The sequence below is a fragment of the Diabrotica virgifera genome, chromosome 3 (genome assembly GCF_917563875.1).
Source record: "Diabrotica virgifera virgifera chromosome 3, PGI_DIABVI_V3a".
NCBI lineage: Eukaryota > Metazoa > Arthropoda > Insecta > Coleoptera > Chrysomelidae > Diabrotica > Diabrotica virgifera.
Window position 1 is genome coordinate 237,796,979 of NC_065445.1, and position 22,689 is coordinate 237,819,667.

Sequence of the window (22,689 nt, forward strand, 5' to 3'; positions counted from 1 at the left end):
TACAGTCAAGAATACCATAATCTTATATATATATATATATATATATATATATATATATATATATATATATATATATATATATATATACCTATATTGACCAATTATTATTTATAAGCCCCAAAAGTTTATGGAGAATAAAAATCTTTACAGTTGTTGTACAATGAGAAGTCCAATCTTTACACAATTTTCATAATTTCAAAGGTGAAACCATCAGATTATAATATATTTTTTGTCAATATCTTTTTTCATTACTGCCTCTATTAGGCAGTACATTTGGTAAAATATACTGCCTAATAAGGGCAGATTGGTAAAAGTGTTTCAATGACAAAAGATGGGGTAGGATAGAATTAAGAAGAAATGTGATTTAAAGATCAGTTATTGCTTAAAATTTTGTTTATTAAAATTATCTGTACATAATAAATTACATATTTTTTACATTTCTCTTGGTATTTATTCCAATTTTTGTCATTTTAAGTGACACTCATCATATTGCCGGTCTGGAATGGGAATGACGTAAATGCAAATTTTGTCAATTACTGTTTATTGCATAATTACCTTCTAAAATACTGTTTAACAGATGATACAAAAGTAACAGAACTGTAACTATGTGCTGAGTCGCTACAGGGTAGTTGCGTCGTATTGAAATATGCACCATTTTAGACCTTGTTTCAGATGAATAATGACGCAACTCTAAATAGGGTTGCAAATGGGGGAACTAAATAAAGATAATGAAATTCGGACCAATGGGGATGAAAATAAAAGCCATCGCTGTAAGAATAAACAGCATACTAAATATTTAAAAATAGTTTGTTTGTACAGAAAAATTTTAAGATCAAGAATGACACAACTGTAGATAGGGTTGAAAATGGGGTGATTAAATTAACATAATGAAATTCGAACCAATAGGGATGAAACTAAAAGCCATCATTGTAAGAATAAACGCCATGCCGATGCTCCAGACGGTTACTCTTTATTTAACACATTGACGGACAGTGGGTCAAATGTATAAGCAAGTGTTGTGACACTATATATATTTCGCACAGTAAAATAGGGAAAAATGCAACGTCTATAGATGTTGTGTCACATTACATCAATGGGAATTAGACGTGTATAGATGTTTTGTCCGTCAACGTGTTAATTACTATTTTAAATATTTAAAAATTTTTAGATGAAGAATGACGCAACTGTAAAAAGTGTTGATAATGGGGGGATTAAATTAAGATAACGAAATTCGAACCAATACGGATAAAAATAAAAGCCATCATTGTAAGAATAAACGCCATACCGATGCTCCTCAACGATTACTCATTTAATCCCTATTTTAAATATTTAAAAAATTGATAGACAGATACGTGAAAAGACTGAAATATCCGGGAATCAATTTGGCTTTATGCAGGGTAGATCAACAACAGATGCAATTTTCATTATAAGGCAGTTGATGGAAAATACAGGAGTAAAGAAACAAATGGTCATATGGTATTCATTGATCTTGAGAAAGCATATAATAGAGTTCCTCGAGAGATTCTCTGGTGGGCACTCGATAAGAAAGGAGTCCCTGGTGAATATGTAAAGTTTGTGAGGGATATGTATGAGGGAGTAACGACTAGTGTTAGGACAGATGTGGGAGAGACTGATAAATTTCATGTGAAAGTAGGATTGCACCAAGGCTCTGTGCTTAGTCCGTATTTATTCTCATTAGTTTTGGACCAGATAACAGCAAAACTACAGGGTAACATTCCATGGTGCTTAATGTATGCTGATGATGTCGTGTTAGTAGGAAATAGTGAAAGAGACTTAGAACAAAAACTGGAACAGTGGAGACGAGCTCTGGAGGAAAAAGGTTTAAAACTTAGTAGGACAAAAACAGAGTATTTGGAATGTTCATTTAAAGATGGAGCTACTACAAATAAAATGGTATCTTTGGATGGTGAAATGATTGTGAAAAGCAATAGTTTTTAAGTACCTAGGATCGGTATTACAGAGTAATGGAGAAATAGATGGAGATGCATGCAGTAGAATTAGGGCTGGATGGATGAAGTGGAAAGAAGCGAGTGGTGTGTTGTGTGACAGAAAAATTCCAAAGAAACTGAAGGGAAAATTCTATAAAACAGCCATAAGAACGGCTATGATGTACGGAACTGAATGTTGGGCAGTGAAAAAGAAAGAGGAACAACGAATGCATGTGGCGGAAATGAGAATGCTGAGATAGATGAGTGGAGCGACAAAGAATGATAAAATTAGAAATGAGTATATTAGGGGAAGTCTAGGTGTGGCACCAATTGATGCCAAAATGAGAGCATAGGTTAAGATGGTTTGGTCATGTTCAATGTCGAGATGTTAATCACCCAATACGAATAATAGCTGAAATGCAAATTCCTGGAAGGAGTAGGAGAGGAAGACCAAAGAAGACCTGGGGGGAGGCGATAAGGCAGGACATGTTGGTAAACGGGATTAACATTGATATGACCCAAGATAGAATTGTGTGGAGAAATGCAATTAGGGAAGCCGACCCCGCATAGGGATAAGGCAAAGAGAATGATGATTTAAATATTTAAAAATCGTTTTTTGCTCTCCTGAGAAATTTGGCTTTTTGCAGTTACGTCATTCTTATTTCAGACCAGCAATATTATAAAACATTTTAAAACCAAGGGTAGCCTTGCTTTCAAATTTATTCTGCCCTTTCTCAGTTTTGAACAATCTAATCAAATGTATCACAAAATGGTAGTTCATTATTTAAAGTCACTATGTCTTCTACTGTAAGTTCTTTTACATTATTAAAACTATCCGACTGTTGTGGTTTCTTTTTAAAATCTTGTGGAATATAAATTTCATCAAAAGCTTGTTCTGCTTTGTGAATTTCAGCCCATCTTTGGGTAATACCTTTAACAGGAACCTTACGAAATACCATACAGTGAATGTGTTTCAACTTCTCGTACTTTATCCTTGAAAATCCCATATTTGCTAAAACAAATCTCCACGATTTTATATATTTCGCATTTGACCCTACATGATTTGAATCTGGTGTAATTATTATTAAAATACCTTCTGGAGCCAGAAGTTTGTAGGCTTTTTCACAGCATAGCTTTCTTTGTGCTGGAGAAGGTAAGTATTCTAAAAATAAACTGAATACGATAATGTCGAAATAGTCTTTTGGGAGTGCTATAATCTCATTATTTTCAGAATTTAGTTTCTGATCCGCTTTAACATTAATAAAATCACATTTAAACACACTGCCTAAAGCTGGTGCAATATCTACAGCTGTAACAACAAACTCTTCAAAAACCGTAAATGGATTATAACAACTACCAACATCTAATAATGTCCATTTGTTGTTCACAATAATTGCTTGAAAAGTATTATCTCCATTTACGTTTAGTTTTTTCATGATGTCCATCTCTTTATTTCGAAGTACTAAAATATCTTTATTAAAGTAATCCAAACAGGCTCTATACACCCAGGAAATTCTTGAAATATTTTCACCATCTTTGGAAGAGTTTTGCCAATGATTTGTGGCTAGTTCTTTCATGGCTGCAGCATATTGTTTTAATTTTTCTGTATTTTGGCAGTGTTGGTTCCAGGCAGCTTCAATTCCAATTAATTTTGAGTTTTCACGAAGTTCCTCATGCACATTTTTGACAAAATTTGCCAATTCTATGTGTTCCTTTAAAACCATATTTGTGACATAAACATCAACAGGTTGTAGCACTTACATCAAGCTTATAAATTGATTCACAAAATCCAAGGGATTATATTTATTTTTACCGAGTTTCTAAGGATTTCTTTTTGCTCTGACTTTCCCTTTGGTTAAATTTTGGATTTTTGACATATTTATTTTTATTTAAGTGACAGCAGGTTGACCCAGTGTTGCCAACCTTCAAACAAGCTTGTTCCCTCAACTTACCTTATAGTAGGGGGGCAAGGGTGCTAAATTTGCAGTTACTTAAGCGTTATGGGAACCTATTTTGGGTTGTGTGAAGAATAGGTTCTAAAACCAAAAAAAAGTTATGTTAAGTTTTCCATTTAGGTGGAACTTTCCATTTTTTAATCAATTTTCCATTTTCAACAATCGTTTTTTCCGAATATAGCGCCATTATTTTTACGTAATAAGGAATCCAAATCTGCAATAAAAAAAAATGGAGGCTCTTATTCAAGATTTTAGAGTAATATTCAGGTTACACTTAAAACTATCACAAAATTCTGACTTTATATGTTTGTTATTTTAAGATAACGTAATAGTCCATTCTTTCACGGTTTTTTCTCTAAATTTTAAAGAACCGCTTGGATTGACATGAAGTTTGGCATACGTATAGCTTACATGTCAAAGAAAAAAGTGATATTGTGCCGATTTGTGCTTTTGTCCTGGGGGTGACTTTCACCCCCTCTTGGGGCTGAAACAATATATGTCCAAAATAGGTCCGGAAATGGGTAAACTGACTAATTTTAAGTACATGTTGTTCTATAGAGCTTTTTCGCTAAGTCAACACTTTTCGAGTTATTTGCGAGTGAATATGTTCATTTTTCAACAAAATAATCACATTTTTAGACGGTTTTTCTCAAATAACTCAAAAAGTAAGTATTTTCTTGAAAAAATGTTCTTAGCAAAAATATAGCCTATAAAAAAATAAAAAAATGGTGTACATGTTAGGTCTCTGGATCTCGTAGAACCAGAGTTATAGCTAATGAAAAATAGATTCATATTCACCAAATTTCAAATAGAATATTTCGACGTGAAATATCCAAAAAATTAAGCACTTTTTGGGAAAAACCCATTATAACTTTTTTAAAGTATTTAAAAAAAGGTTTATTTCTGTTTTTACAAAAAGTTTCTAGCATTAAATTTAAGCAAGTTACGCTCAAAATAAAGTTGGTCCATTTTGTTTTTGCAAAAAAAAATCTGGAAGATCAACCCCATAATTAGCAACTTAAATGAAATTAATCGTTACCGCTCCACAAATTATTTTACTTATATTGTGTTTATATGATCTGTAAGTTTCATCGATTTAAAGTGCTTATTTGTGAAAAAATTTGGTTTCAAAGTAAAATTTTTACAAATTTAAATTTTGAAAAATATACTTTTTTTCAAAATAACTTAAAAATTGTTAGAGATACCAAAAATCTCGAAAAACAAAAAAAGTCAGATTTGTTTTTCTGAATATCATGTATTTTTTTGTTTTTCTGTTAGACAAAAATTTATTGAGATTTGGTGTTTCTAAATTTGCATACATTCGTGATCAGTGACTCGTTCAACCCCTTTTAACTACAGCCCTTTCAATAATAAGGACTTTGAACCGATGAAACTTACAGATCATATAAACAATATATACACGAGTCAAGAAACTTGTGAAGTCGTAACGATTAAGTTCATTTAAGATACTAATTAGGGGTGATTTTCTTGATTTTTTTACCAAAACCAAAAGGGACTAACTTTATTTTGGGCGTAACTTGTTTAATTTTGATGCTACAATTTTTTTTATAAAACAAAAATGAAGCTTTTTTTAAACACTTTAAATAAGTTGTAATGAGTTTTCCCCGAAATGTGCTTCATTTTTGGTTATTTCGCGTTAAAGTATTCCATTTGGAATTTGACGAATATGAACCTATTTTTCATTAGCTATAACTCTGCTTCTACTAGGTGTGGAGACGTGATATATACACCATTTTTTAAAATTTTTTACAGGCTATATTTTTGCTAAGAATGTTTTTTCGACAAAATACTCACTATTTGAGTTATTTGCGAAAAACCGTCTAAAAGTGTGGTTGTTTTGTTGAAAAAATGAACATATTCACTGCCAAATAACTCGAAAAGTATTTACTTAGTGAAAAAACTCTATGGAACAAAAGTTACTTAAAATTAGCCAGTTTATCCATTGCCTGACTTTCTTTGGACGAATATTTTTTCACCCCCAAGAGGGGGTGAGAACCACCCCTAGGGCAAAAGCACATATCGGCACAATATCACTTTTTTTCTTTGACTTGTTAGCTATGTGTATGCCAAATTTCATGTTAATCCAAGCGGTTCTTTAAAATTTAGAGGTTTTGCAATATTTTACCATTAAAGAACGGACTATAACGTCAAATTTTTTAATATAACCCGTGATCGCAGCAGTAGCCACTTTTGTCACTTGCTGTTGCGTTTATAGTAAATTTGCTACTTATTTCGTATGCTTTATTAAATGATGACGCACGGGTAAAGAACCCTAGACTCAACACTCAACTGTATTACATTCAACAGTATGGACTCAATATAAATGTAAAGAAGACAAAGCTTATAATCATTAGCAAGAAAAATAACAGAAGGTCAACTACATCAACCAAACCCCTTTAGAAAGAGTGAAGCACTACATTCTTCAGATAAGATAAGAGCGCGAACTTGAACAGCTAGATCAACTTTCAACCGTATGGGGCCTTTTTCAAGAGCCACAACCTTTCTCTTGGTATAAAAGTAAGAATTCAGCTATGATACCTACGTCTTCACTGTCCTTTTTATGGCGTTGAATTATGGACCTTGAACGAAGATATGTGCGGAAGATTAGAAGCATTTGAGATGTGGCTATATCATAGACTTCTTAAAATCCCGAGGACTGACCTGGTCACAAATGAGGATATTCTCAGAAGATTGAAGAAGAACCGAGAGGTATTAACCACCACTAAATCTCGAAAGATTACTTTGAACACATTATGCGAAATAAATCCAGATATGCCCTCCTACAAGCTATCCTGCAAGGAAAGGTATTTGGAAAGCGAGGTCCAGAAAGAAGAGGAACATCCTGGTTAAAAGAACTTAAGAACCTTGTTCAACACAACATAACATCTGTGCAGTTTTTCAGCGCTGCTGCAGATAAAATAGAGATTGCCATGATGATCGCTAACATTTGTCACGGTGTGGTATTATAATATCACCCTGTACAAAATATGTTTAAAACTCATTCAAAGTCATTAATCCATGTAGTATCTGTTCTTGTATCAATAACCGCAAGTAACATTGAATTGTCATGTTTTGTTATTATTTAAATGTGTATATAAACATTAACTCGGTGGAGAAAGATTATTGTACTCAGTATTTAATTAATGTAAGGTAGGTCGCTACTGATATATGTAAACAGATTGTTATGGTTAGTCATTGATGGAGTTGAGTGTAAATAATATAATGTATTTGAACTAAGAAGAGAGTTTTAATTAATTACGACCTAGAAGGCAGTAACATCACACTACTTATTAGACACATCAACAAGAAGAAAAATAACAAATTTTATATGTAAATAAAAAAATATTTAATTTTTCAAATCTAAACTGTGTGTTAACTATCCTTTTCCAGATTCTAATTAATTATTTGCATGCAATTAAAAACTATTTTTTAATGACTCCAAAAAAGTATAACTTCTTAAGACCGAACATATGTACACACACACACACGCGCACACACTCTTTTTTGCAATTTTCTTACAATTTGAACTGGAATAAAAATTCCATTTGAGTTCCCTTTTGTTAAAAATTCCCACAACAACGGAAATTTCCCTTCTATTGGCAACACTGTTGTGGTTAAATTTTGTATTTTTGACTTTTTGTGACAGGTGCGTTCGCGGGTACAGTTGACAAATTGTCGACGACAATTTCTAACCTCATTTAATATAAATAATATCGTTAATAGATAAATAAACAAGGTATATTTACTTTTAATTAATATTAATAACTAATTATTAAATTATACGAGGTAAATATGCCTTGTATATTTATCTATTAACGATATTAATTATATCATTTTAAAGTGCGCATGCGTTTTGCTGCTAATTTGTCGCCGACTAGTCGTCGACAGGCTCCCGCGAACGCACCTAATTATTTTTTACTTTTTAATGGCAGCAGGTTAGACAAAATCTAACAAATTAACAAACAAAAATTGTTTAGATTTTTAAAAGTATTTATAATAGTTATTACGTTTCATACTCTTTCTTTTATTTAAAAAATTCAATTTAATTTATTTATAATTCTGTTACACAGGTCATTCGTTTGTTTTAATTGAATGCATATATTTTCAATAATTATTAGCAATTTAGCAATTAACAATTCGAAATATCAAATAACATTTATGGAAAAAATTATCCATAGTATGTATTTTGAACAGTATGGATTTTGACACATCGAGACGATGACAAGTGTAGAAATTGACGTCACACCATTGCGTCACCGAGCTTGCGCCGGTCCACTCGTTTCAAGTAGTGATTCATTAGTCAGTGTGTGCCAGGAAATTTTGCATGTTTAATAGTTAAAATTGCAGCAAAGAAAACATGCTGATTAAAGAATAGTAAGTACAATAAATATTATTAACCTACAGCACTTATTTGACGGCTGGAATAACAAATTTTAAGTTATAAAACCAGAGGTTGTCAGGAGGGATTTTAACCCTGCACAAGTGTCACTTTTATCAATTTTTTGGGTGTCAGATTTCTGCAAACCTCGTATGTAACCTTAGAACTCCGAAATTCGCTGAGAACCTTGTATTTACTCGAATGCAAGTGTATTTGTGATTATTTATAATATAGTTTACCGATTTTTACTATAAGACCTTGGATGCTTGGGATGGCATTGAATAAATTTGATTTCTGATATACTAATTACCATTTTTCTATTTTTCAGCCGTGTGACCCTACCCCTCACAGTCGAAGAGGTGAGCTTTCATTCATTATTAGTTTATTTGCTTACATAATTACTTTTGTGAAAAAAATTCCCATTGATAGTTTTAATTTTATAAGAAGGTCCAGTTCATGTAGGCTGATCTTCAATTTTAACTATTGCATGTAAAATTTTAAGTTAATCTAGTAAATTGCCTTAACCTTTGATCATATAATGATACTTTTGTCCAACCTATGATTATAAAAACATAACCATAATGAAAACCTTCAGGAAACTGATTTGGTAGTAATTAACATACAAGACTAAATGTAGCTATAGAAGTCCTAATAAGCTTTTGTATATGTTAGTGCTTCAATTAATCATAATTAGCTATTAACACATCCCTCGAATATCTTATTCAGTTAAAGAACAAAACAATAAACAATCATTATAATACATTTATTCATTTCACATTTTACATTTTATTCTAGCTATAAAAAGTAGTTATGGTTTGTTTCTAGTTGTTACTAGACCTTGTTATCCATTGACTATTAAAGTTCTACATCCTCTTTATTTTTCTCAGTTTTTCTTTTTTAATTTAACTAGCCAAAAAGCTTTTCCTTTCAGTAGTTTTCATCTTTCTAGTTGAACAGATTTTATTCTAAACTCTTGAATTTTTGTATTGAAAATATTCTGTTAACCCATCCACAACCTATTTTATTTTTTTCAACCCTTAAAATTTGTTTTAATATTAAGAAAAATTTTCAATTTTCCGGGGATTTTAGGACTTAGGATATAGTAAACTAAATAATTTTTGTTGCAATACATTATTTTCAATAAACTTTCAATAAAAAGAATGTGTGTGTGTACTTTGTACGCACGTAAGAAGATATTCTTCTATTATATAATAGGTAATTTAAACGAAGTAAATATACTTAAAAGGTTATTTGTACTTATTTTATTTAAAAATCAAACTAACTTTCTTATCTACCACTTTCAAAAAAGAAGAATATCTTCAAAAATTATATAATAATATACTTACAATCATAAAATCTATAAAAAAAAATAAAAAAATAATTACTTGCTTGGGGCTTGAACCCAATTCACGTCTACCGCGCCATACGAAAGTTGACGGCATTTCAAACTGCACCACATTCGCGTATACGTCATGTGGGAATATACACAAACTAAACGTTTACACCATAAATTTATATGAATTTAAAAATTATTAGTTTGATTTTTGTCGAAATAAAATACAACAAAATATAGAGTAAGAAAACGATATATATGAGATGAAGATTTGTAGAAAGTTTGTTCGTAATCAGATTATGTAAATTAATGCATTGCCTACTAATAGGTATTGTCTTTTTCATGATCATTTTTCAGTGCGTAACAAATGATAGGAAAAAGGGTAAGTCCGTGATAATACACATTTATGACATTTATTCTAACATGACATTTTAGTTAAATCTGACAGTTGTCACATTTTATTTTCAATTTGGGATAAAAACAAATCAAATGTGTTTCTTGCATTTATAAAATGGTATTTTCATTGATTTGTATAGTCTTATAAATTATACAGATTATATTTGTAATATTATTATCTAATTAAAAAAAAATATTTTTTTATTATGGCGCCATATATCGACAACCAGAATAACCACAGAACTAGAACAATTACCAAAGTAATCACTGACGTGCCTTTTTTCTGTCACATACAATTTAATGCGTTAGAAAGAAATCGAAAACTGTGACGCACTGAAAGATGATCATGAGAAAAAGAATAACTACATTATTTTGTTTACATTTTCCAAATAGATAGGTATTGAAACTATTAGGTATTTCCAACTGAAACATTTAGAATTACGTACCTGCGGCTTTTCAAAACTATTTAAAAAGTCACTATAATTATAAATTTGATTTTATTTCTGTCCACACATCAATAAAAATTAATATTATACAATATTTTTGTTTACCGATAACCTCCATATTGAACAATTATTGACAGATCATTTCAAAATTTCAACACCCAATCAGAGCCCGTATAATGACTAATACCATACTGTCGGTGTGCGCATGCGCGCGGATCAATCAAATTTTACCCTCAATCGATTCGCCGCTAAAGAAGAATATCTTCAAAAAAAATTATAAACATCAAACAAATATTGTTCTGAAGCTATTTCTTTGTGGCATCTTATGTACTTTACTATTCTAATTGGGAAATTAGGCACAACTTGAGTTGAAAAATGATTTTATTGTTGTTTCAACTTCCACTTCAGAAATAATGGTCATTTTAATATTGTCATATTGATTAATTTATTATTAATTATTTTGTTATTAATTTATTAATTTTTTACATACATTAATATTTTGTATTTCAACAACGATTTTCAATGTGGAAGTCGAAACAGCAATAAAATCATTTTTCAACTTAAATTGTGGCTTATTTCCCAATTAGAGTATTAAATACAAGACATTGCTGACTTTATTTAGATTTACACATTTAATAATAAAAGTTTGTACAAAGTCATATTTCAAAATACACACTGTGTAGAAGTCATATTTTTTAATTCAACATTTCGAAACTTCACAAGAATGTAGGCTTAAGTCAATTATTATTCAGGAGTACCGCAGGGACAAAGAGCAAAGAAAGGAGTTGGTATAATAGTAAATAAGAGACTAGAACCAAGAATAACATACTATGAAACATCATCATCTAGAATTATAACAATCCAAATTGACCTAAAAGACAAAATAGGATTCATACAATTATATGGACCAACTGAAGGCAGAGATGAAGAAACGATGACAAAATTCTACAATGAACTCCAAAGAGCACTAGACAAATTAAGAAAATCGAGAGAGAAAATCAAAATTTTAGGAGATTGGAATTCTAGAGTGGGCAAGGATGTCAACCAAGGATTAGGATGCATTGGAAGATACGGAGAGGAATGTTTGAACAGGAATGGTGTCAAAATGCTAGACTTCTGCCAAGCAAATGACCTACTAATAGGAAACACATTTACAAACCAAAACATGGAAGACAAATATACGTTCTTGGCGGAAGAGAGAAGAGCGAAAAGTTTTATAGATTATATAGTTTATATGAGAAACCTAGAAGATAAAATACATAACGTCTTAACTGAAAAGGAACCGGAACTAGCTACAGAGCACAGGATGGTTACTGCAAAACTCGAGGATGAAAAAATAAAGGAGGTGGAAAGAAAAGATTGCCAAAGAGTAAAAGTAAATAAGCTCAAATTAGAACAGGTGCGTGAACATTACAAAAAAGAAACAAATAGAAGATTAAGACAACTAGAAAACCAAAAAGAAGCATGGACACTGGAGGAAAGATGGAACGCCTTCAAAGTAGTCATAAAGTCTACAGCAACAGAAATATGTGGAATCAGAAAACATAACAAACACCATAAAAGAACGAGATGGTGGAACAATGAAGTTAAAACAGCAGTGAAGAAAAAGAAAATAGCATGGAAAAAATACATTGAAACCGAGCTGGAAGAAGATAAAGAAGAATACAAAAGGCTGAGACGATTAGCGAAAAACACCATAAGGAAAGCAAAAACAAAGACGTGGGAAGAGTTTGGAGAAGAATTACAGGAAAACTATGTAACAAATAATAGAAGCTTCTGGACAACAATCAGACATATGAAGAAAGGAAAACGTAAAGAAATAACAGCCGTAAGGGATACAACAAACCAAATCCAAACAAATCCAGAACAGATAGCTAAAGTATGGAAAGAATACTATGAAAACAAATTTAGAAATGAAACAATAGATGATAGAAATGAAATATATCAAGATAACGAGAACAAAGAAATAGAGCAAATAAGTAGAGAAGAAGTAATACAGGAAGTATCAAACGTAAAAATAGGTAAAGCTGGAGGGGATGATGACATAGACCCGGAAATGGTCAAGTACGTGGGAGAAGAAGGGATAAACTGGTTGTTAAAAAAAAAACAAAGAGGCATGGGAAAAGCAGCAAATCCCAAAAGACTGGCAAAGTAAGCTTTGCCAATATACAAAAAGGGAGAACACGTCAACTGCGAAAATTATAGAGCAATATGTTTATCATCGGTATGTTTTAAAATATACACGAAAATAGTAGAGAAGAGGCTAAGACAAGAGGTAGAAAAAGAACTGGGAGAGGAACAAGCAGCGTTTAGACCAGAAAGACAGACAAACAATAACATTTACATCATTAGAAATATAATAGACAGAAGTATTGACTCGGGGGGAAAGCTCATTCTAGCGTTCACAGATCTAAGGGCAGCATTCGACTCTATAGAAAGAAAAATTATATGGAAATGCTTGCAGAACATGAAAGTACCAATTACACTGATAAAAATAATTGAAAGTATATACAGAGTAGTAAAAGGGAGTGTACAGATAGCAGGAGAAAGATCTGAAGAATTCAATTGGGAAAGAGGTATCAAACAAGAAGACAGTCTTAGTCCGCTACTATTCATAATAGTCATGAATGAATTGACTAGAAATACTGGAGAAAGAACGAACCAAATACAGACAACAATAGGATACCAAAGACTACAGCCAATAAAAATAGAAGCCTTATTGTATGCGGATGATATAGTCCTTATAGCAGATTCCGTGACAAAAATGCAAAAACTTATATACATATGGACAGAAAAAATAGAGAAATTAAAAATGGAAATAAACATTGAGAAAAGTAAAATAATGGTCATCAGCGAAAAGGAAGAAAATGAAGTAAATATAAAATGCAAAAATACTCAACTGGAAATAGTTACCGCATATGATTATCTTGGAAGTATAATTACCAATGATGGGAAAATAGACCTCGAAATAACAAACAGAACCAAAAAATTAAACAAACTGTACTACGCACTAGCGCCAGTTCTGAGGAAAAAAGAATTGTCCCAGGAAACAAAAATTAAAATATATAATATGATTGTGATACCGACGATACTGTATACGAGCGAAAATTGGACTTTACAGAAAAAGCATAATAGTAGGATAAATGCAATTGAGATGAGACATCTACGAGCTATAGCCGGAAAGACCAAATGGGATAGAATAAGAAATGAGGCAATAAGAGGGATAACTAAACAGGAACCTATAATGTATAAAATAATAAAGAGACAATTAAACTGGTATGGACATCTAATGAGAATGAAACCTATTAGACTAACAAGGAAAGTTCACGAAACAAGGAATATTACAAAAAAGAAAAAAGGCAGACCGAGGAAAAAATGGATACAGCAAATAGTAGAAGCAGGAAAACAGAAAACGCTAGAAGAAATGAAACTAATAGCACAAGACAGAAAAGAATGGAAGAGATGGGTGAATATGGAGCTAAACTTAACCCAAATCTGACACCTGAAAGGGTATAAGGAAGGGGAGAAAGAGAAAGAAAGAATATTTTATTATATTTAGAAGAAATTATTCCACAGTAACTAGTATTTTAACAAATATTATTTTGGAGAATGAATTTAGTAATAAAATAAATCAAATAATTGTGAAATACAGTGGAACACCAATAAGTCGGCCCCGATATCCCGGAAGTCCGGCTAACCTGGACCGATTTTCATTAGACACACATTTCAACAATAAAAATGTATGTAATATAATATTTGAGAGATAATGTGTATTTGTGTAATTTGAACTATACGATAGTAAAAGTGACTCATGGCACATGGTGGCAGAGCCACATTCATTTTCTCGGATTATCGGAAACAACAGGCACCTGTAGTATTCCTTTATTTATTTCAAACTGTCTTAGCATTGTTTAAAAAAGACTAAAAGACTATTTAAATTTTTTTTTTAAACAATGGTCTTAGTTTTCACTGTTCTTAAATAACATAAGATCGTTTCTATTGTGACTGTATTGTGTGTAGTACAGAGTCTTGTATTGTTCACTTCCGTTTGTTTAGTTTTGTGTTTGTGTGTTTTTAGTAATTGAGATGTCAAGTACTGTACATATATTTATATATTTCATGTTATTTCAATTATAACGGAGTTTATCTGTAAGTCAACCGTATTTTATTAATTTTTACCATATTCTCCGGCTAACCCGGATTTTCGATAACTCGGATCGGCCGCGGTCCCGATTAATCTGAGTTATCGAGGTTCCACTGTAATATGGTATAACTCATTGAAGCAATTTATATGTGGAAAGCTTATATAATTTGGCTATAAGTTTTTTGATTTTATTTGCTTACATAATTACTTTTAAACTAGTGAAAAATTTTTCCATTGCTAGGATTTATTTTCATAAGAATGTCCAATTCATGTAGCTACGCAGATTTTTATTTTTAGTTATTGCATGTAAAATTTTAAGTTAATTTCTATTAATCTGGTAAATTGCCTCAACCTTTGATCATATAATGATACTTTTGTAGAAGGTATTATGAAAACATAAAACATCGAAAACCTTCAGGAAACTGATTCGGTAGTAATTAACATACTGACTAAACGTAGTTATAGAAGTCCTAATAAGTGTTTATATATGTTGGTGCTTCAACTAATCATAATTAACTATTAATAGTCTAGGCGCCAAATAGAGGTCACCGTGTCATTTTCAATTCTGATGGACAAACTCAACGGTTTCTTATGGATTTTTGGCTGCTGATTACGAATTTCGAGGGGGGATTTCGATCCGAGTGGTCAAAAAATTGTTATAAACAATTTAATTGTTTATAAATTGTTTATAATGCTCTGGCTCATAAACTAAAAGAAATAGAAAAAAATGTTTCAAATAAAATTTGTTCCTTAATAAAAAACGAAGAAATAACCGTTTACTAAACTTAAATCCGACAATCAGAACTCAAGATATTGTAATATTAGTGCACAATGCAAATTTCAAATTGCAAAATAAGTATTTTTCGAAGCTTTATCGATCGTAACTCGGCTTCTACGCATGCAAATGAGCCCTATAAGGTGTCCTTTTAAAGCTTAATCAAGAGGCTTCCAAACAAAGTTTATTAAATTATTTGATCTTCATTTGTTTTAAAGTTATACCCGTTTGAAGTTATAATTTTCTCAAAAAAATTGTACATTAATTTGTTTATAAAGGTTTCAAGCAAACTTGAGCTATAAACATTTATACTTTAATTAACAATAATGATAAAACAACTCAAAAGGAACAATTTGAGCTTACGAAAATGTTCGTAAGTTTATTTTTGGCTAAGATGTCGATATTTTAATGGCGCGCTACGAGGCGCAAGATTGGCTCACAGTCAAGTAAGTATGTATTCTTCGACGCTTTATCGATCGTAACTCGGCTTCTACGCAAGTAAATGAGCCAATATGTGATATCCATATAAAAATGGATCAAATTCTTTTGCAGCATCATCATTGCATATAAAACGAGCATTTATGATGTGGCGGCATACACACAATTAACGGGCCTTGATGATGCTGCAAAAGAACTAGATCCACTTTATATGGATATCATATAGATAATTAGACTCTGAAGCCTCAAAAAGTTTTAGTTTTACTGCCTACAAGAACAGACTTGTACCACCATGTAACTGTTAAAATTTCGCTAAGAACTTATGCAGATGTAAAAAATCTGACATTCCCTCTATATCTCTTTGCAGATTTGCAGATGCATGAAAAAAATGTTTGTAAAAATAGTACTAATAAATAATATCAACTTACTTTTTAGTTATACTTCTGAAATATTAGTTTTAAATGTTTTTTTTTCTCATTTAGTGCAAAAAATAGAAGACAAAGTAAATAGAATGAAAGGTGATACGAGGTACAGTATGATGATTTAATTATAAGAAATATATGATAAAATTTTATTAGGATCTTCAAAAATGAAAAATGAAGATAACGTATGTATACATAGAAATTATAATTTGCATCGAGAAGTTAGCGCGTGAACCTTTACGCGGTGAGCCGATCTTGCGCCTCATAGCGCGCGCCATTAAAATATCGACATCTTGGCCAAAAATAAACTTATGAACATTTTCACAACCTCAAATTGTTCCTTTTGAGTTTTTCTATCATTATTGTTCATTAAAGTATAAATGTTTATAGCTCAAATTTGCTTGAAACCCTTATAAACAAATGAATGTACAATATTTTTAAGAAAATTGTAACTTCAAACGGGTATAACTTTAAAACAAATGAAGATCAAGTAATTTAATAAACTTTGTTTGGAAGCCTGTTAATTAAGCTTTAAAGCGACACCTTCTAAGACTCATTTGCATGCGCAGAAGCCGAGTTACGATCGATAAAGCTTCGAAAAATACTTATTTTGCAATTTGAAATTTGCATTGTGCACTAATTTTACAATATCTTGAGTTCTGATTGTCGGATTTAAGTTTAGTAAACGGTTATTTCTTCGTTTTTTATTAAGGAACAAATTTTATTTGAAACATTTTTTTCTATTCCTTTTAGTTTATGAGCCAGAGCATTATAAACAATTTATAAACAATTAAATTGTTTATAACAATTTTTTGACCACTCGGATCGAAATCCCCCCTCGAAATTCGTAATCAGCAGCCAAAAATCCATAAGAAACCGTTGAGTTTGTCCATCAGAATTGAATATGACACGGTGACCCCTCTGGCGCCTAGACTATAACACATCCCTCGAATATCTTATTCAGTTAAAGAGCAAAACAATAAATATTTGTTGTTCTGAAGCTATTATTTTTCCTTGTGGCATTTTTGTAATTAACTATTCTAAATGGGAAATAAGCCACAATTTAACTAAAAAATGATTTTATTAACGTTTCTACATCCAAATTGGACGTCGTTGTCAAAATACAAAATATTAATATTATTAAATATTATTTTGTATTTTGACAACACCATCCGATTTGGATGTCAAAACGTTAATAAAATCCTTTTTTAGTTAAATTGTGGCTTATTTCCCATTTAGAATAGTTATGTAATTAATAAATATTTATTTGGGATTTTATTTGGTTTCATTTTAAATTTATTCTTGCTATGAAAAGTAATTATTGTTTGTTCCTGGTTATGGTTACTAGACCTTGTTATTCATTGAATATTAACATTCATTATAGATATCAGATCCTATTTATTTTTCTCATTTTTGATTTTAATAGCCAAAAAGATTTTAGTCTGAACTTTGTTTTTGTTGAAAAATATTTTATTAAACAATAAATATTCTAAGCATAGATACGCTCAATTCAGACTAGCATCTTTATAGATCACTGAAAATTTTATTTTTTTCTTTCCTTAAAATTTGTTTAAATTTAAAGAAAAATTTTCCCTAGGTATTTTAGGCTGCAGCAAACAAATATAATTGTTGTATTATATTTCCAATATCCTTTCAATAAAAAATTATAAACATAGAATTAGTTGATTTTGTTTAGATTTACACATTTGATAATAAAAGTTTCATATCTGTTTTTTTTATTGTCTACTGGATTATTCTTTATAAACATAAACATACCGTTTATTATAAACTATAATCATGAATAAATCTTATATAAATTATTGAATTGTCATTATAAGTTTCAGATTTCTGATCTATAAATAGGACTTTGATACTTTGCCAAAAGAGTTATCAATAGTTGCAGCCTTTCAATATTCAGTTAAATGTGAATAAGTTCACAAGTTGTTGCATTTTTTTAATTATATTTTTATCATATTTAGAAAAAATTATTCTGCAGTACCTAACTATACTAAATTCACAATAAAGATGCACTAGAAATAAACAAACCAAGACACTTGAATGTTATGAGGAGCACTCCCAAATCATGATTTACTGTAAATCCCAAATCATGAATTACAACGTTTATATTTCTACATTGTAAATCATGATTCAGGAGTGCTCCTAATAACATTCAATGTGTCTTGGTTTGTTTATTTCTAGTGCATCCTTATTGTGATTTTAGTATAGAATTTTAACAAATATTGTTTTGGATAATGAATATATAAATAAAGTAAATGAAATGATTATGAAATAATGTGGATATAACTCATCGAAGCAATTTATATATGGAAAGCTTATTCAATTTAGCTATAAATTTTGGAATTTCATTCATTATTAGCTTATTTACTTACATAATTACTTTTAAACTGGTGAAACAATTTTCCATTGATAGTTTTAATTTTATAAGACTGTCCAATTCATGTAGACAGATGTTCAATTTTAGATATTGCATGTAAAATTTTAACTTAATTTCTATTAATCTGGTAAATTGCCTTAACCTTTGATCATATAATGATTTTTTGGCATATATATCATACTAGTTACGTCATCCATCTGGGCTTGATGACGTAATCGATGATTTTTTTAAATCAGAATTGGGGTCGTGTGATATCTCATTTGAAAGGGTATTCAATTCTCTATTCAGAAATATAAACATTAACATAGGTAATTACTTATACAGGGTGCTCAAAAAAATTAATTAAATTAATTGAGACAGAAAGAAGAATGAATGTAACTTATTTAATTGGAAATTCGTTTTACTGTCGTCAGAAGACAGGAAAAACATGTTTATTTGACAAATAAATATTGCTTTTCGATTAAATTCAATGTTAGATCTGCGACCCACCTGCCTCTTGGAAATTTGAACATTACGTTTAAGCGAAAATCAATGTTTATTTTTAAATAAATTTTTTTTATATTTTCTAACAGCAGTTAAATGTATTTAGAATTAAACAAATTACATACATTCATCTTTTTGTGCCAATTAATTTAATAAAAAAAACATTTTTTGGACACCCTGTATAAATAATTATGTTAATGTTTATACTAGTGAAAAGAGAATTAAATACGCTTTCAAACGAGCTACCACATGACCCCTATTCTCATTTAAAAAAATCATCGATTACGTCATCACGCCCAGATGGATGACGTCACTAGTATGATATATATGCCAAAAAATCGTAATTTAAAAATAAAAATCGACGTGTTTCGGAATTTTTCCTTAAAGTCGCCGGTTTACGAAATAATGAATTTATGCGTTACTTTATGGACGCACTGTATACAAAAAATGTTCTACATTAAATTTGAAATTAAAAAGGCCCTATGCATAATCCTTCTAAAATGAACGGTTTCAAAGTTACTGAGATAGTATAGTATAATTGGTCCAAAAAAGGCCTAACCTAAAAATCCAAAGTAAAGTTTTCCTCCAACACCAAATTGTTCTATATGGTCCACATATTCTTCAGTAAAAAGTTACACCATTTTGAGCGTCCGGTTTGGGGGGGGGGAGATGGGGGAGAAATCGGTAAATTAGTAGTTTTTTTACGTTTTTCGTCAATATTTCTAAAACTATGCTTTACCTTAAACAATGTTCTCTACAAAAATGTTTTACATAAAATTTAAAACAAAAAAGGTCTTACACATAATTGTTATAAAATCAACAGTTCCAGAGTTACGGAGGGTGAAAAGTGGAGGTTTTCGATACATTTTATATTTTTTGGTTACCCTACTGATTTTCTTTAACAGGATTGTGTTTTATAAATCAAATTTGCTATGTCAGTGGCCGATTGTATGTTAGTGAAAGCCCTTGAAGAAACGTCAACCTCGCCACCCAAAATGATCAATTGCCCAAAAAATATAAAAAGTATCGAAAACCTCCACTTTTCACCCTCCGTAACTCTGGATTTTATAACAATTATGTATAGGACCTTTTTTGTTTTAAATTTTATGTAGAACATTTTTGCATATAACATTGTTTACGCTTGAGTATAGTTTTAGAAATATTGACTCTACTAATTTAGCGACTTCTCCCCCATCTCCCCCCCCCCCCAACCGGACGCTCAAAATGGTGTAACTTTTTACTGAACCATATGTGGACCATATAGAACAATTTGGTGTAGGAGGATAACTTTCACTTTGGATGTGTGGGTTATGCCATATTTTGGATCAATTCTATTATACTATATCTGATCCTATTTATTTTTATCATTTTTTGTTTTTTATTTTACTAGCCAAAAAGCACTGGCGAAGCGTCCATGTAACCACTGTTACCATTGGTAACAGTTAAAAATCTTGCAAATAAATATTTTATGACTACTATGAAATAATTCCATTTATATTTTTTACCAACAGAAATATTTGTTAATAGTATCTACCTAATTCAGTAAATAGCCAACTAGACGCACGAAAATATTGTCGAGATATGTGAATCCATTGCACGTTATTATATGCTGTTACCAATTCTGGCAGTGGTAACGCAAGAGAAAGGAGGAACCTCGCTATCGCGCGGGACTAAATAGCGCGTTTCTGAAAATTTTGAAGGAGCGACGCGATGGCTCTAGAGACGGCGCGTGGGTACGCTGTGTATGTCAGTATTGTAACCATTTTGAAGATTGGTAACGTTGCTTTAGTACCTATTACAGATTACAGTGTGCGTGCATTTAAACATGGAAGATTGTTGCTGCGTATTGCGTAATTGATCAACTACTTGAAAAGTAATTCTCCTTGTATATATAATTTTTTATATATATAATTTTAAAGAAAAAAATGAGATTATTGAAAATGGAAGAATTAAAATATGAACAATAGTTTTCAAAATCTGTTCTTTTTCCCACTTGTTAATTTTTTTATGTTAATTTCATGGTAGAATAATATATGTTTAGTTTGTTTCATATTTATTGTTATACCTGTTACATATAAATAATTACATACATATCTATAATTTGGGAATAGTGATTTGTTTAACTTTATCCCACAGGATTGAAAACAAAACTTATATTTGGGAGGTTCAAAATAATTTTTTTTTAATAAGATTTTTTTACGTCTGGTTTTGGTAACACTTTAGAAAAAGTCACGCGTCGCCACTGCCAAAAAGCTTTTTATTTTACTAACGTTTTATCTTTCTAACTACACATCTGAACTTCTTTTTATTGAAAAATATTCTATTAAATAATAAATATTCGATGCTACTATAGTATGTGGTCTATCTCGAGAATACATATGATCTATCTGTGCATATTATTGTATGCAGAATATAGTCTAGTAAAATAAAATTTCACTACATGTAAAACAAAATGTAAATTCGTACAGGTTGAAACAAATTTTATATCAAAGTTTAGGTGGGTACAAAAGATATTTTCAAGAAAGTATCCAAATCACACAAGGGGATCATTCTTTAAATAATTAAAGATGGGTCATTTTTGCAAAAAAATTACTTTTTTAACTGCCGAGGTCATTCAATTACTAATGAAGGTCTATAGGATTATTTTCTGCAAAGTTGAAGAGTTAGTCTTTCACATTTAACTTACTAAATTAAATTTGACCCCCTATTTATTTAAATAATTATACATGAAACTTTACAAATTTGCAAAAAATTATTTTTAGCGTTTTAAATAAGCACTATAAAATATCTTATTTTACAAGGAAGTTGCACTATGTTATCAGTATTAATCAAAAAAAAAAAATAGTCCAAAAATATTTAATATTTTTTGAGATATTGAATTTGATTATTAAATGTTACTCTATTTTCAATTGCAAAAACGCGGTTGTTGCCAAAGAAATATTCAGCTCTATTAAATCTTATTAGTTTTATTTTTATGTATATTTTCGATAAATGTATTGATAAATTCAAATTTCAATTAAACTTCCCCCTAAAATGACATTTGAAAATTATTCAAATTTGTTTATAATTTGTTTTTTTAATAACGTCGCGGGGATTAAATATTTTGAAATGCCGTTTCGATAATTGGGTTTCTGGGAATTTTTCACTAATTAACAAATTTTTTTGTCTGTTTTTCATCTTCTTTTTTTTTCTTGGAGTTATATTACTACGGGCCCTTTTAGGGTTAAGTTTCATTAAGAATGTCGAATCTCTAAGTTATAGATTCTAGACCTAAAAATACTAAGATTGGTCTAAAATCACTTAAATAAAATGTGGCTGGTTACTGAGTTACAAGGTGTTTAATTTAAAAATTAAAAATTATTTTTACCAAGTACTTTCAAACTATTTGACGCATCCTTATCATACTTGTCAGAAAGTGTGGGTAATATACAGTCTACTAAATTGTGACAAATAAAAGTTTCTAGCTACTACCAGAGGCGTACGACAGGGGATAGTTAATGGTTGACCCTTTCCAAATTCTACGCCACTGAGGGAATTACTATTTTAGCGAAATT

At 30.6% G+C, this 22,689-nt stretch overlaps 2 protein-coding genes across 3 annotated transcripts in view; one reads left to right on the forward strand and one right to left on the reverse strand.

Moving 5' to 3' along the window:
- Positions 1-375: 375 nt before the first annotated feature.
- On the reverse strand, positions 376-3,849 carry LOC126881621 (S-adenosylmethionine sensor upstream of mTORC1). The gene has a single exon (XM_050645989.1). It carries the CDS (start codon positions 3,671-3,673, stop codon positions 2,699-2,701), a length of 975 nt encoding a protein of 324 aa, XP_050501946.1. The 5' UTR covers positions 3,674-3,849; the 3' UTR covers positions 376-2,698.
- A 4,287-nt stretch (positions 3,850-8,136) lies between these two features.
- LOC114332158 (phosphatidylinositol transfer protein alpha isoform) overlaps positions 8,137-22,689 on the forward strand; it is a 105,805-nt gene continuing 91,252 nt past the window's right edge. Inside the window, exons 1-2 of one of the 2 annotated variants that reach the window (XM_050645991.1) lie at positions 8,137-8,299; positions 8,632-8,662. In XM_050645991.1, coding sequence (XP_050501948.1) covers positions 8,283-8,299; positions 8,632-8,662 — 48 coding nt within the window. In that variant the 5' untranslated portion in view covers positions 8,137-8,282. The remainder of the gene's footprint in view (positions 8,300-8,631; positions 8,663-22,689) is intronic. The other variant, XM_050645990.1, reaches the window with a different exon arrangement.